Genomic DNA, 17,189 nt, shown 5'->3' on the forward strand with positions numbered 1-17,189 from the left:
TCCCTTATGGTAAGAATCACACAATAGGGAGTGAGCCAGCTTCCAAGCTTGATAGAGCAGCCTACCCTTCTCTTCTAGTGATGGCTCTTTTGAACTTCACTAACTGCAGATTGCTGTGGGAAGTATGCCTCCACATGCTGACTTCACCAGTTAGTGCACTTGCACTGGGGAAGCTTATGTGTGGCAGGCCTATAACTATGCTCCAAGGGTACAATGCCTAGTTGTAAGTTTCATCCAGCAGGTGAGTCACAGTGCACCCCCCCCACACACACACACACAGGATGGGTGTACCAGTAGCTTCCACCAATCGCACCCATCCTCCTTGCTGTGGTTCTTCTAGTCCCCATACTTTTAATCAAAGTGTCTTGGTTGTAGTTAGAGCTTCATCCCTCCATACCAGAGAGTCAGGGCTCCACCATTACTTATTTTTTTGTTTTTTATTTCTTAAAAAGCTTTTGATTTCAAGAATGAAATCTGTATTTAGGAAGGTTAGCACAAAAAAAATACCCATACTAATTTAAGTTAGATTTTTATGGAAACTGGTATTGGCATCAACCCTCTTTTTCCCATTTCAAAACTGGGGTTGAGGTGTCACATCAACAGTAACCATCATGTACAGTCAAGCAATATGATAGAAAAAAAAAACGTCCAAACACACACACACACTTTATTAATAACTTTAAACTGTACTCTCTCTGTGTAACAATGTGTCCTAACAACATTCAATTTGCAGAAATATATGCACTTTCATTTTAGTACAAATTGTTTATTTTTTTTTTTAGCACCCAGAAATGAAGAACCTTTTACACAAGGACAACTTAAAGAAGAAAATGTGCAAATACTTTTTACAATCTCAGTCACCAACACAAACTGGATTTCAGAGTTCCATGTCTCAGCTCATAACACAGTGAGGCCTGTACAAAGCATGGATGAATAATGACAGTGGAATAATCTAAAGTTGCATCATCAGTAAATTTTCACTGGAAAGCTTCTTGGATGATATACATTCCATTATGGAACTAGAAAGCCTTTCCAAAAGCTGTGTACAAATCATTCACATTTTCTGAAGGGTATTCATTTATTTTTATGGGACACTTTTGCTAGCCCCAAGTCCACTGTGCTCTAGTTCAGCAATAACAGACATATGCTTGAACTTATCAGGCTTATGGTTAAATGTCTCCACCAATCCAAATGTTTCCAGACGATCTGTTGCATAGAACAGTGGCACTTGGCTGGCTAAGCACTGGGCCTCATGGACACCCTGTAAAACAGTAATATACATTAGTAAGAAAAATACTGTTTTTGGTGAGAAAATAGTACTTTATTAATGAGGTTAGCAAACTGATTTTTTCTGCAGTTTAAGCAATGTTACTGGAAAACATGAGCTATGTGAGATACTGTTTCATAACTTGTGTTTTACAAACAAGTGTATGATTAAACCAGATATACTTAAGTTTCCTTAGGCATACAACGCATTTCATCATTAAAAAATGTTTCCTTCTCAGCTACGAGTGGGTGGAAATTGCCCTCTTTTTGTAAAAGACAGTCACTCTAAGGTCAGTTTATGCCAGTATTTAAGCAAGCATTAATGCCAGATAGAGTGGGCATTACTGGAGAAATAACAGACCACCCAGGGTATTGTGAGGCCTGATGCCGCAGGCTGTTACATCTCCAATAATGCAAATTCTGGACGGCATTATTTTGCTAAGAAAATGAGCTGATGTTGGATGCCCACACTGGCTGCAAAAAGACCATGCTCCAGCAATGTATTCGGCTGCATCCCACACAAACAAACACTGTTAAGCTTCTAAGGCAAGATCCAGTGGCGACGGTTCACAGGGTAATAAGTAACCTCCCACCTGGCCTAATCTGGCAGAGACTGCATCTCCAAACACTTAATCCTACCTCCAAACACATTGTTCCCTCCCTTTTGTGTGTATGCCCATCCCTTTATGTTATGCAGTCCTAACCTCACTACTGTCTTCCCTCTATCTAACGGCTCCTTCTCCACAGTGTTCCCCCTTCCCCATTATGTTACTTCCACACTATGTCCATCATGTCTGTCTTTCCCTGTGACCTACCCTCCCCTGCTAACCCATCTCTAACTATCCCATTTCAAAAATAAATAAATAAAAGGGCAACTATCGGACAAAAATTACTCCCACCGATATCACTTTACTTCCCAAATACTTCATTAATACACGATTAGCTACAAGTGTTCAGTGTAAAAAATGTTGTATGACAAATACTTAATTATTGTCAGTAAATAATTACAAATACTGTTGTAGGACACCAGAATTATTAAGCTGAGAAGTTGAGAAGTATTAGCTGCTCTGGTGGAATACAGGGATAATATCCTAACTAAAACTCAGGTAACCCGGGTTTGATTAGCAGCCTGGGTGGGTGATAGAGTTACAAGGAGGGATGGGCATGCTTATCTTAGGTAGGCACATGTTATTGATGCTGCCTAAAGAAAGGCATGGTCGAAAGAGGGGAGTTGGCCTCAGATGTAGTCATCAAGCATCGGGGGTTTGGGAAACGGGTAGGACATATTAAAGAACACCCCAGGATGGAAGACTAGATGGCTGAGCCCCCAAGGCACCTTGAAGATCCACAACCTGCCACAGGAACACTGGAATAGTCTGGGGGTAGGAGGATAGCTGGTACATCTGACACAGGTGTTGGGCACTGGTGACCAGGCCAGTTTGATGAGGTCTAAGGGTACCAAAAATAATAATAATAATAATAATAATAATAATAATAATAATAATAATAATAATAATATGTTGCAAGGTATGCTTCTGTCCCATCTCAAACCTGCTCATTCTTCACCTGCTCACTTTTTGTTCCACCCTTTACTTCCTTCCACTTTTCATGTCTGTCCTTTACACCAACTTCCAACTTATTATACGGTCAAAAATACATAAACACAATGCACAGCCTCCCACAAAGGGCTAATAATTTCTGTGATCAGATATTGGGCGACAGTTGGAGAAGATCAACATCAAAGCATGTATGTAACCACTGGGAAATAAGTCTTCCTAGCCTCTGGCGAAAATGAAGAAAAATGCTTGACATGTGCAAATGATATTGCCATTAGTCATACAAATCAGCCAAGCACTCTGATGAGTGTTACCAAGCAATAATGAAATATGGTAAACTTGATACTTCCCCTGTAATGACTTCTGTGGTTCAATGTAATGACAATGTCATGACTCCATTCTCATTACACCAGGAGTAGGGTTCTAATCCACTGTGGTTATTATGTTGTTTTATAACATGCAGTTTCCAGCAAGCACCTGTATTCCATTCTCCTACAATGTGCTGGGGGGGGGGGCGTTGGCTAATGCCCTGGGAGATAACTGAATGACAAAATCATGGACTCAAATGCATTCATGTGTATTTCTATTTTCCTGTTATAATGTGCTCCATTCCCCTGCAATGATGCATTCCAATCACCATTGCATAAATTCTGTTAGGGAGTTTGGCATTTTCTAACCAAGTGTACGTATAGTTTAATTTACCATTGTTGAGGCAAGAACTTGAGAAATATGGGCTCCTATCCTACCTCTATACTGCTCACTCCTTATTTACTCACCTTATTTACACCTCTGCTTGCTTTCTCTTTTCATCTCTGTATTGTACTCCCATTTCAACCTGGACAAAATAAATATATAAAACAAACAAACACAATACACACATGCCCACAAACAGCTTATGAAAAATGGAAAAAAAAAATCACCTTTCTGCAATCATGCATTGTGTGACAGTAGGCAAATGCAATGTCAATGGCGAGCTATAACCACAGTGAAAAGGCCCCCATGTCCTATGGCAAAAGTGAAAAAAAAAATCTTTGGTATGCACTAATCGGTCATGCAAACGACCCAAGTGTCACTGTACATACTAGTCTATAATAAAGCACAGTTAATGCCTTTACTGTAACTCCTTCAAATGGCCCTGTGTACTCTTGCGATTATTTTTACTGTGCCAATGTTCTGTGTGGGGGATTAGAATCCCCTTAGAGTTGTATGTTGTTTTACAAACTTTGGTTTGCAGTATGCACATGTGCTAAATTTCCAAGCTGTATGTGAGTTATGGCTTCTTTTACTGTGGCAGCTTTAGTAGCTTCCCTTACTAATGAACTGGTAAGGAAAGTCATGGGTTCATTTCCTATGGGGCATGTCTTTCATTTGTTGACATCATTGAGCACACATGCTATGCTTCCCTGATACACACATTTATGAGTGTGTTAACTTCTGACTTTTGCAGTGGCTTCCCTTGTTAGGAAACTGTGGATATACTAGCATGTGGACTGAATTGATGAGTTGACTCTCCACAGGGTATCACATTTTCCTTTTCTAGTAACAACAACATTACAGTACAGGTTCACCATTCACACTCTGATGTTGTCAGGAGTGGTTAAATTTAGTACATCATGTTACTTTATTGTATCCCAACTGTCCTATGGAATTACAAAAAAAAAAAAAAAAAATCAGGAGTCCATCCAAGACTTCAAGAAAGTGCTTAAAAAGCATCTTCTCTGCCAATTATCCTGTTCTTGCTTTAGAGACAATGGTCTGCAACTATGTCAGCCTTCACAAATACTGAAAGTTTCATTTTTATTTCCAGTCAGGTATACAAGATAGGCCGGAAACTTGGTACTTGTATTACTTTCTGATATGATGTGTTAAACCATTAGCCTCTGTATTAATTTAAATGTCAATTAGATGGCAGCTAATGTCCTGGTTGTAAATACTGGACATACACCATATATTGTTATTAACTATTTAACTATTATTCTCTGCTCTAACATCTTTGTTTGTGACTGAAAAAGGTCAGCTGACCAGATCAACCATGTCATCAAACAGTAATAAATATATAAACAAACACACAGAGTGGAAGTGGGAGTGCTGGAGAATAAGGGAAAGAGTTATTACTGACATTCACTGTTCTTCATTTTTATTTTTTCTTTTAGTTCTGGGACAAGCAAGTAAGGATGATCAGAAATACAACAGGAAACCTCCCTTACCGCTGCTATTCTGTCTTTCTTCTCGTCCTGAAATGCAAAACCATTCCTCAAATATGCAGAAAAGTAGCACTGTGCACCTTTTCAAGTTTCTTGACTAAGGGATAAATCAGATTTTTGGATCCAGAATCTACAGTTTCCTTCTTATCTGAATTCCTGCTGGTTGCAGTGGGACTATTCTTCTATGAAACAGTGTGAGGGGACTGTCAAAAGTTATGGTAGTGAAAAATAAATCAGTGACCTTTTTCCAAATAATGAATGACTTTTGAAATAAGAATTATATTTCTGTACTTCTGTCTATTCAATTATTTGAAAAATAAACCAACTCACTTCTGACATCAAGAAAGATATGCAGTGTTCACCAGAATACATACAAATGCTTCAAACACTGTGGATGCCTTATCAGCTTTCATAAGGTCTTTACTGTAATTGTTATATGAAAAAGGGCAAATCATAAGATATGCAACGTTCTAACATCAATGTCTTTAAGAGACGCACATACTCCACAAACAGTAAAAATTCTGTTCTGGCTTGTCAAGACTACCATGCCAACTGCTTTTCTTAAGTCTATAACCACCACACCATACCATTCATTTTATCTAATTCATAGCCTTTATTATAGTGCTTGTGAGGAACAGCAGCTTAGTGGTTGTAATGTACCCTTTTATGAATCCAAGCTGCCATTCAGTAACGAATAATAAGCTTCACTGCAAACCTTTAGTCGACTAGTACTGCTTTCCAACATTTTTCAAGTCAAATATAGCAGTGGATCTGGCCTACTGAATTAAACTGCTCCCTTAGTCCCTGCTTGGTAGTGTAATTACAATGGCATCATTCTAGAGTTTTGAGAAAACCTCAAGTGCCAAAAAGGCACTGATAATGTATTAATATATTTTTTAGCAATGTGTAGTATATACCCTTAAAGGATTAGAGAAGAAACCATTTGATGAGGGATCCCTATATCTTTAAATTTCTTCTGACCACTTGTTTGCTATGGCCACTGAAAGCTAAGTGAACTGAAAATTAGTTGTGAAACTAACATGCTTTCTGCTGATTTGTCTTTCAGCTGACCTGGACATTAAGAAAATGAGTTGTTGCACAATATATTTTGCAGAAGCGATAAAGTCTGGCTCTGTCTTACTCTACCAAATTGTTGAATTATTTTCAAAAATGCTTGCTATTTCCCACCAGGGTCAGTTGCAATAGTTTCATAAGAGTAGCTTTGGGAAAGTTTGTTAATATTTACATTGATTTCTAAGCCGTACATGATGCTCAAAGCCAGGCACTGGATTTGATATGCTTGCAAACTGACGTTCAAGAAGAATGCTTGGTTTATGTTAGGTGTAATCTAACCTGAATTGTTACCATCAATATACTTCTGTCTTTACGGGCAGAACACATCATGCACTGAAAGAATGAAGCTCACACAGTATGTAGGGCAATGTTACAGTCAATCTGTATATGATATCATGTTCCATAAAAGCCTGACTTTACTCTGGATAATCAAATCTCATTTAATTGACTAAAACATCTTGAACTCTCTGAAGTCACAACTCAAAGCAGCAACCCTCTCAATGTCATAAACCATACAAAAACATTCCTTTTGCAAAGGGGTAAGTACACTGCACCCTCCAATGTTGGGGTAACTCACTGCATTCCCAGGCTATAATTCTGAGGTCATACATGCTCAGACCTCTTCTCCACCTGTGACATCAACTGAAGTCACCCAGAAACCTTCCAGTTATTATGTTTTGAGAATCAATTAACAGGATATTGACATACAGTAGATTTCCCACCATTAACTTATTATTCTGAGTGATCTCAGTGTAGACTGAGGTGGCATATTAAATACCCATTTAAACAGATTTTTGTCACTGAATAACCTTAAGCAGGAAATTCAACAAGTTATGAGACCTAAACCTGCCAGAGGTAAAACAGTGTTCTTGATGAGCTTATTACAGATATTCCAGACAAAATAAAGTCCATTCAGATCATGTCACCATACTGAGTGATCACTGCTCTATCTGGCCTAGCTGGCCACTACATTCAAACACAAGTACCCCACACCAAACAATCCTGGTTAGCTACAGACACTAGCTTGTTAAATGAAATACATGTCACTGACTAGCCCACCCCATGTAGAAATGGCCTCCTATGCCATTTTGTTTACAGTTTACAACTTTTATACACACACACACACACACACACACACACACACACACACACACACACCTCTGTCTCCTGCAAAGAAAAGTAATTGAGTCACAACAGACTTCAAAAAAAAAAAAAAAAAAAAAACAATAAAGGAAAGGGATACAGCTTGTCAGATAGTGAAAAAAGTACAGTTTTGTACCTACCATAAATGTAGATGTTCGAGTGCTAATACAGCTGCAGTCATAACAGATGGGTTCTCCTGCCGTCAGGCGGGTCCTCGGTCGGCCGAATATCAAAGTCTAGGTCCGGCGTCGGTTGTCATCGCTTCTTCCCTGACGTCAGAGCGACAGGGGTATAAAGGAACCAGCCGACGCCATTTTCTTCTGTTTTTCTTGCCCCAGATGTCAGGTGCCCCCAGAAGGAAGGCAATACATAAATTTATGTAATAAAGCAATGCAATATAATCAAAATACAGTAGTTGCAAGCAAATACACCATAAATGAATAACCCAATCAGGTTGTATGAGGAGGTGTTAGCCAAAAGGCCTGTCCCAAGAGGGGAAGGAGGGAGGGAAACCTGGACTGCAGCTGTATTAGCACTCGAACATCTACATTTATGGTAGGTACAAAACTGTACTATGTTCATCGTGCATACAGCTGCAGTCATAACAGATGGGTAGAATCCCAAAGCTAAGAGAGGGGTGGTAGGCACTAGGAGGAGCTAGGAGGAGCCAGGATGTCCTGCAAGACTGCAGTGGCAAAGCCTGCTCTAGTTTTGTAGTATAATGGTAGGTGGTAGTGCTTGGAGAAGGTATGTACAGAACTCCAAGTGACTGCTTCCAAAATATCTTTGGTAGGAACTCCTCTGAGGAAAGCTGCAGAGGTAGCTGTGGCCCTTGTGGAGTGAGATCTGATGCCTGCAGGTACAGTTTTACCATGAAAAGAGTAACAAAAGCGTATGCAGTGGGCTATCCATTTTGAGACTGTCTGTTTGGAAATTGGCTTCCCTTGAGCTCCTATAGCATAGGACACAAAGAGCTGTTCTGTTTTTCTGAAAGGCTTTGTTCTGTCCAAATAATAACGCAGCTGTCTGTGGATGTCCAAGGAATGTAGTATTCTTTCCCCTTTGTTTAGAGGATTAGGGTAAAAGGTAGGTAAGTGGATAGCCTGATTCAAAGCTACCCTGGATACTACCTTTGGCATAAAGGACGGGTTGGTTCGTAAGGAAACTCTGTCCTGATGGAAGATGATAAAAGGCTGCACAGCCATGAGGGCTTGTAGTTCCGATACCCTGCGAACTGAGGTGATAGCCAGAAGGAAAGCTGTTTTCCAGGACAAATATTGCAAATCTGTTGAGGCAGCTGGCTCAAAAGGAGGCAAGGTCAGCTTTTCTAGGATGAAATTGAGGTCCCAAGCAGGTATTGGTTGTTTCCTTGGGGGTTTTATATTCTTAGCCCCTCTGAGGAACTGTCTTAAGAGGGGGTGAGAGAATAAAGGTGGATCAGTGTTGTATTCTGCAGAAATGGCTGAGGCATGGATTTTGATGGAGGAAAATGAAAGTCCACTGCTTAGCAGCTCAGCTAGATACTGTAATATTTGAGGTAAATTCAGTTTTCCAGGATTCTGGCCCTTTTTCTCATTCCAGGCACAAAACCGTTTCCATTTTGCGGAGTAAGCTTTTCTAGTAGACAGCCTTCTGGCCTCCAAAATGACATCCTGCACCTCCTTGGAGAGTAGGGTCTGTTGTGATGTTAAGGAATCTTCCATGCGGCCAGATTGGTGTTTTCAGCTGACTGTGAAGAGTTTTGAAGCTGTGCTGAGTCAGAAGAAGAGGCATTAGAGGTAGGGTCCATGGTGGGGAATGCGTCAGGCTCCTCAGGAGTGGGTACCAGTGCTGTCTTGGCCAGTCTGGAGCAATGAGAATCATCTTTGGTCTGTCTGCTCTGGTTTTTAATAGAATTTTGGGCAGCAGAGGAAGAGGCGGAAAGGCATAAACTGTCATTGTTGCCCAACTGAAAGAGAGAGCGTCCACTCTCCAGGCCTGTGGATGAAAAGTCCTTGAGCAGACTTTTGTCAATTGGTGATTTTTGTGGGAGGCAAAGAGATCTATGTCTGACCTTCCCCATGCTTGTATTATCTCTGTAAAAACTTGAGGATGCAACTTCCATTCGTGTGGATCTGTCATATTTCTGCTTAGGTTGTCTGCCAGCGTGTTTTCCTTGCCTGGCAAGTACTGTGCTTGAAGTTCAATTTGTAATTCCAGAGCCATGTTCCAAAGTGACATGGCCAGCCTGCACAGGGTGTATGAATGGGTTCCTCCCTGTTTGTTTATGTACCACATTACTGTGGTGTTGTCTGTCCTTATCAATAGTTAACCTGGATGCAGAAGGTCTTTGAAAGCTATAACAGCATTTATTACTGCTAGCATCTCCTTTTGATTGATGTGAAGGTGCTTTTCTTTTTGGGACCATTTGCCCTGAATGCACCGATCTGTCATGTGCGCCCCCCAAGCGTAGTCCAAGGCGTCTGTTGTGATGACTTGATTTGCTTGAGGCTTGCAGAATGGGAGACCTGTGTTTGGTTGGCATGCCTGAGCCCACCACAGAAATTCCTTTTGAAGGCATGGAATTAGTGGTATTATTGCTTCCAAACTGTGGCTGTGTTGAGACCATAGATTTTTCAGGTACCACTGAAGTTTCCTCATATGCAGCTTTGCACATGGGATTAGTAGGATGCAAGATGTCATGAATCCCAGAGCCTGCAGGATTTTCCTTGCAGTCAGCCTGGTGAAATTTGCTAGTTTTCTGAAGTATTGAGTTAGTTTGCCCCTGTTTCTCTGGCGTGAGGTAGGCCATCTGGGTGTCTGTGTCCAAGTTGGCACCCAGGAAAATTATTTTCTGAGAGGGTATTAGTCTTGATTTCTTTTTGTTGACTGCGTATCCCAGAGAATTCAACAACATTATTACAAAAGCCAGATGTTTCAGAAGTATGTGCTTGCTGTCCGCTTAGATCAGGCAGTCGTCCAAATAAGGGTATATTTGTATCCCTTGAAGTCTGCAGTAGGCAATTACTGATGCCAGGCATTTCGTGAATACTCTGGGCGCAGTAGATAAGCCAAAGGGCAATGCAGAGAATTGATAATGGGTTGAACCTGCAAGAAATCTGAGGTATCTTCTGCAATTTTGTCTGACTGGGACATGCAGGTATGCCTCCTTGAGGTCCAGTGCTACCAGCCAAGACTCCTTGCCCAGCATGGGAAGAAGCTGCTGTGAATTTTGGTACAAGTAAAAATGTGTTCAGGATGGATAGGTCCAAAATAGTTCTCCAATCTTTTCCTTCCTTGGTACCAGGAATAGTCTGGAATAAAAACCTTGACCTTGTTCTTGAGTAGGTACCTCTTGAATAGCTTTCATGTCCATGAGATCTGAAATTTGTCTTTGTGCCTCTGCCCTTTGATTGTGTGGCAGATTTGGCATGCCTCTCATTTTTGGAAGGGTGTGAAAATGGAATCTGTAGCCTCTGTTTATAATGTCCAGAATCCATTTGTCTTTTGTGACAATATGCCAATTTTTCGAAAATAATGCCAGTTTTCCGCCTAAGGGTGCTGCCATTTGAGCCTTGCTTGGCATGCAAAGGGGAAAGTCACTGGGCTTGCTTTCTGAATGACTGCGAACTATTCTCACCACCTCTTTGTGTAGGAGCTTGCCATTGTCTGCCTCTAAACGATCCTTGAGATTGCCCTCTGCCCCTCGTGCGCCTGTATCTACCTCTTTGGGGTCTGTCCGTGGCTGGAAAGAACCAATTTTTGGAAGGTCAATTTCTACTGAAACGTGGAGGTTGCACCTGTAGAAAATCTTTCACTGTTTGCATTGATTTAGCCTTTTCCTCCATTTTCTTTAATACCTCCTCAGCTTTAACACCAAATAATACATCCTTTTGTAGAAGGGCATCTAGTAATTTAGCTTTGTCATGATCTGGTAAGGTTTGCTCCTTGAGCCAGGCATGTCTACGTATGACTGATCCTGTAACAGCAGCTCTACTTGAGGCCTCTAGAGCATCAAAACCACATTGCAAGGTATGTTTGCCCACTTGTTCAGCACTATGCATCAAATCCTGCAACTCCTTCAAGTCTGGTTGTTCAGGTCATGACATTTTGCTTCTCAACTGTGATAACAGAAACTGTTGGTACTTTAACATATGGAACTGGCAGTTTAATGCCCTCATGGTTAAGGTGGCCGAGGTGTATACCATTTTTTCCCCACCTTTCTAAAGATCTGGAATCTCTCTCGTCTCGGAAGGTAATGGATTTTTAGCAGTGGAGGCCTTAATACCCTTGGGGCCCTGTGAGATAGTTTCTGGGTCAGCCGCATGGCTTTTATATAGAAATTGGTGAGAGTCAGGAACCCAGTAGTACCTGTCAGGCTTCACTGGGGCTGGAGGTAAAGAATCCGGGTTAAGGCAGGCCTCCGAATACACATCATCTAGTATGTCTAAGACAGGAGGTATAGCCAGAGGCCTGTGCTGAGGTAGCAAGAGAAAATCCCTAAGCCTTTTCTTGGAATCTGAATACTCTTGGCCTTCCCAGTGGAAGTGTTCCCTTAAGGTATGGAAGGTTTCCCCAAATGAGTAATCCTCTGGGGGGGGAGACAGAGGGAATGGACTCCTCTGCATCAGAATCTTCAAAATGGGAGTAAGAATGTTCCTGTTCATCCGAGTGCTCTGAAATAATGGAGGCCTGGTCAGAGGAGGGGGATTCTTCCTCCACTCTGGGCCTTTTGTCCGGGGGGGGTTGAGAACCCCTGATCAGAGTAATTAAATCCTCAGCCATTTTAAGCATCTGTTTTTTAGGCATGGGGCCTGGAGAAGGGCCCTGTGTAGCTGGTCTCTTAGAATGCATGGCTGCTTTAGACTTAGTGAAAGCCTTGATGGAAAAAGAAGAGGAAGGTCTGAAGACACCTTGAGAGGAGGCAGACCTGTCTACATTTTGAGTTTCACCACCAAGAGTGGCTTCGGTATCTGTAGTCGGGGTGTTGGCCGAGGAGCCTGCGACCTCGGGCACAGAAGACACCGCCAATGAAGTGTCGTCGGTAGGCAGGGGCTGCGTAGGTGCCTCGCTGAGAACCGGCCCACCTGTAGTCGACTTTGGCGTGGTGTCGGTAGAGGCCGCGGACTTCGTGTGTCGGTCCTTATCTTTGCGTTTTTTAGACAAAACTGGTGTCGGAGTATCCGACGACATAATATAGTTACATTTTTTGCCAAAAATAGTGCTGGGCGAACTCCACACGATGCTTAATGGTGCGTTTGTTGAATGTAGCACAAAAACGACAGACCAAGACGTCGTGGTCTGGGCCTAAGCAAGGAATGCAGAGGGAATGAAAATCCTTATGTGGTATTTGCTTCCCATATGAAATACAATTATTAACTTTGTCTGACATCAGTCTGAGGCAAGAAAAGTTTCCCCAACGGGGTACTTAGCTTTCAAGAAGACTTCGGTTGTAAAATTTTCGTAATTTCAGGTGCTGGCCGACCGGCACTTGCGAACTGCTTCGGGCACCGCACGGCAAGAAAGACTGAAGAAAATGGCGCCGGCTGGTTCATTTATAACCCTGTCGCACTGACGTCAGGGAAGAAGCGACGACAACCGATGCCGGACCTAGACTTTGGAATTCGGCCGACCGTGGACCCGCCTGACGGCAGGAGAACCCATCTGTTATGACTGCAGCTGTATGCACGATGAACATCATCCTGTTGATTTCTTTGAAATTAGGAAGGCAACAAACTTGCTACTGTTTTCAGAGTAAAAGCCTTCTACAAAATTACCCCTCATTCCTTGAATGCTACATGTAATACACTACAAAGTTAAAGTAACGTAACATCTTTTGGTAAGATATTAAAAAAACACCTGAATGACAAATTTAAGTGCAACTGCCAGAGTGATCACATTTGGATTTAAATATTAAAACACTATGCTCCATTACAATGTTTTAATGTAAAATGTTAAAATATTATAATATAAAACAACTGTTAGCAATGCTACCCTAAATATACAGCTTATACGGGAAGATACCTGTATACTTCAAGTTTGTTAAGGTTTGTAATACACTTATTACTCAAAGACTGTTATGTTCACACACTGACCAATGGAGGATGGAGCCAGTAAACAATATGAAACAGTCATTATAGTAGATAAAAAGCCAGACCAGTAGGTCACTGTTACCAGACAAAGAAGTAGGTCACAGAAACTGCTGCAGGATCTTCCCTGGAGTCCTAAAAAAAAAATTACAAGTTTGTGGAAATTTATACAATTTGATTTTTTTTTTCTTTAGGAACCGGTGGCTGACCATCTGGCAAACTACTTGGTGCTGGAAAGGCATCTCCTAAATTTGGTAATACAGGAGGAACTGCCACAGGCTAAGGGGTACCTCTGCTGGCTTTCTGATATTGTTTTTTGTTTCCAGTGTTAAAGAGTCCTTCACTCTGCTAATGGTGTCAGAAAAAGACAGCTCTTCGGCAGGGGAGTCTGAAGAAATATTTTCTTCCAATTCTGAAATCTGACAGGCATAACCTTAACCTTTTTCCTGTACATCAGACTCCAACTGAAAATCTAATGCTGGAGGAGTCTTTTTTTCTTTTAGATGGAGGGGAAGTACAGGTTGTAATGGCTCAAAGTCTTTGAAGGAGCATTTGGCAATTACCAGTCAATCATCTTTCAATCCCTTGGATGAAGTGGACATAGGGGTGGATGTGTATCTTGAATAAAAGGAGTGTTCAAACATGCAGTCATCCACCAAGGAATATGACTCCTCAGAGTGGATATGTACGGGAATAAAAGCCACTTCCTCCTCTGATGCTGGCAGAAGTTGAGCCCTGCCCAAAGCAGATGTACAAGCGATCTTGGAGGATATGCTGACCTACCAGCTCTTAGCAACTTTGCGAGACCAAGGGGATTGTGGGGAATAGAAGGATGATCAGAGGGCTCCAATATGGCCACTGCAGAGTCAGCAACCAAAGGCTGAGAAAAGAATAAGTCAGAGCTGATATTGAAGATTCCCTAGAAACTTATCTTTTTAGGGACAGAAGGGGGAACATGTGAGGAGATGGAATCATGGTCCACGATACTGCTGGTATGACCTTTCACATTTTGGTTGTCTAAGTGCAGTAAGTAGGTATTATGTCTGCTTTTTAAAGTCTTTGGGATAAAGGATTTGCAAATTAAACAAGCTTGAGTCATATTCCTGTAGACGGAAAAGACCACGTGTGGTAATTTTTGTATGGTACTTGTCCATATAAACGCTTTTCTTTTCTACTAGACCCAAATTCTCACAAACAATTGGAAGGTAGTCCTGAACAGGGTACACAACTGCCCACTATGTAATAAATAACCAACTACTGAACCTATAAAGTTGGAGATGTAAGCGGGACCTGCTGGTTGCTTCAATACCAAAAAAGTTGTGTGTGTTGGTGCCTGTATTATTCCTGTTTTCATATGGTCTCACCCCCCCCCCCGAACTTCAACGGTTACAGAGGTAAGTAAGAAGGTGCCCCAAAGAAGCTTTCCAGATGTCCAATTCTTAGTAGAATACATTCCATATAGCTTAGGCTACTGCAACAGTGATTTAATGATAATGTATCTGCTATACATGAATCTTCTGTCCTACTCATTTAGCATAGGTTCAGGATTAAGGCACATATCCTGTAGAAGAAACAGTTTGGAAAATGGAAAGTACAGTTTTGTACCTACCATAAATGTAGATGTTCGAGTGCTCATACAGCTGCAGTCATTACAGATGGGTTATCCTGCCGTCAGGCGGGTCCTCGGTCGGCCGAATTCCAAAGTCTAGGTCCGGAGTTGGTTGTCGTCGCTTCTTCCCTGACATCAGTGCGGCAGGGGTATAAAAGAGGCAGCCGACGCCATTTTCTTCAGTTTTTCTTGCCCCAGATGTCAGGTGCCCCCAGAAGGAAGGCAAAAAGTACAGTTTTGTACCTACCATAAATGTAGATGTCCGATAGATATGCAACTGCAGTCCTGACATATGGGTTGTCATGCCTCAGGCAGCCCTTCCAAAGTCTGGGTCTGATGTCGCCTCCCTGACGTCAGAGCGGCTGGAGTATAAAGGCATCTGCCGACGCCATCTTCTTCAGTGTTTCTTGCCCCAGATGCCAGGTGCCCTCCAAGGAGGGCTAAATTTTGTGAATGGATAAGCAAAAATTTCCAGACATGCATAACAGTAATAAACAGATACACCATAACAGATATCCCCAGCTAAATAGGAGAGGGGGAAAGGACCCAAGGGAAAAGCAGAGGGGTAGGAGGGTGACTGCAGTTGCATATCTATCGGACATCTACATTTATGGTAGGTACAAAACTGTACTATGTCCTTCAAGAATGCAACTGCAGTCCTGACATATGGGTTGAATACCATAGCCAAGCTGGGGTGGTAGGATCTAAGCAAGGGATGGTGTAGCTAAAAGACCCTGCAGGACTGCAGAAGCAAAGCCTGCTCGGGATCTGGAGTATAAAGGCAGGTTGTAGTGTCTGGTAAATGTATGCACGGAGCTCCATGTAGCAGCCTCTAGAATGTCCTTTGTAGCCACTCCTCTTAGAAAGGCTGTGGATGTGGCTATAGCTCTGGTTGAGTGTGGTCTTATATTGGCTGGCACACCCTTTCCATGGAAGGACTAACAGAATCTGATGCAGTGTCCAACCCATTTTGAAATTGTTTGTTTGGAGACTGCCTTTCCTTGCACTCCAGCAGCATAGGCTACAAATAGTTGGTCAGACTTCCTGGTGGTCTTTGTTTTGTCCAAGTAGTAGCGTAATTGTCTGTGTATGTCTAAAGTATGCAGCAGCTTTTCCCCTTTATTTTGAGGATTGGGAAAGAAAGTAGGCAGGTGAATTGCTTGATTTAGAGACACCCTGGATATCACTTTTGGCATGAATGAAGGATTGGTCCTTAGAGAAACTCTGTCCTGATGGAAAATGAGAAAGGGAGGTACTGCCATGAGGGCCTGTACCTCAGACTCTTCTTGCTGAGGTAACTGCCAACAGGAAGACCGTTTTCCAGGAGAGGAATTGCATTTCTGAAGATGCTGCTGGTTCAAAAGGAGGAAGAGTTATTTTTCCAACACGTAGTTGAGGTCCCATGCAGGAACTGGTGGTTTCTGGGAGGTTTGATATTCTTTATCCCTCTTAGAAACTGTCTTAGCAAGGCACAGGTGGGTCACAGTTGTAATTTGCTGAGATTGCTGAAGTGTGGATTTTAATGGAAGAATATGAGAGGCCATTATGAAACATTTCTGCCAAGTATTCTAATATCTGAGGTATGCTCATCACTGATGCATCCTGTCCCTTTTTGGCATTCCAGATGATGAATCTCTTCCACTTGCCCGAATAGGTTTTTCTGGTGGAAGGTCTGCTTCCAGCAAGATTTCCTGAACCTTTTCGGAGAGGGGGACATGGGACAAAGTCATGGAACCCTCCAAGCTGTCAGTTGCAATGTTTGCATGTTTTGATGAACAGTCCTGTAATTGTGTTGAGTTAGGAGCAGAGGCCATTGGGGCAAGGGCCACGGTTTGGTGTGAGTTATGCTCAGTAGCAAGGGATACCAATGCTGCCTCGGCCAGTCTGGAGCTATCAGTATTCCTTTTGGTTGCTCTGCTTTGATCTTCAGTAACACCTTGGTCAGTAATGGTAGAGGAGGGATGCATAGATTTTAGGGTATTCCAGCTGAAGGAGAGAGCATCCGCTCTCCAGGCTAGAGGATGGTGTGTCCTTGAGCAGAACCTGTCCAGGTGGTGATTGAGATGAGAAGCAAATAGATCTATGTCGGTCTTCCCCATGCAGTTGTTATTTGTGAGAAAATGTGTGGATGCAGCATCCATTCGTGTGGATCCACGAAATTTCTGCTCAACCTGTCCGCCAGTACATTGTCCTTGCCCGAACAAACTGGGATTGCAAATGGATGTTCAGTTTCAGGATTTTTCCCAAAGAGCCATTGTTAGTCTGCAGA

The 17,189-nt window shown here is 42.2% G+C and overlaps 1 protein-coding gene across 3 annotated transcripts in view; it reads right to left on the bottom strand.

Annotated features, from left to right (window-relative positions):
* Nucleotides 1-750: 750 nt before the first annotated feature.
* The window catches only part of ATPAF1 (ATP synthase mitochondrial F1 complex assembly factor 1), a 683,947-nt gene continuing 667,508 nt past the window's right edge, over nucleotides 751-17,189 (bottom strand). For all 3 annotated transcript variants that reach the window (XM_044085819.1, XM_044085820.1, XM_044085818.1), the window contains one exon: nucleotides 751-1,261. In XM_044085819.1, coding sequence (XP_043941754.1) covers nucleotides 1,085-1,261 — 177 coding nt within the window. In that variant the 3' untranslated portion in view covers nucleotides 751-1,084. The remainder of the gene's footprint in view (nucleotides 1,262-17,189) is intronic.

This window comes from Protopterus annectens, chromosome 10.part0 (assembly GCF_019279795.1).
Source record: "Protopterus annectens isolate FY-2018-M chromosome 10.part0, PAN1.0, whole genome shotgun sequence".
Taxonomy (NCBI): domain Eukaryota; kingdom Metazoa; phylum Chordata; order Ceratodontiformes; family Protopteridae; genus Protopterus; species Protopterus annectens.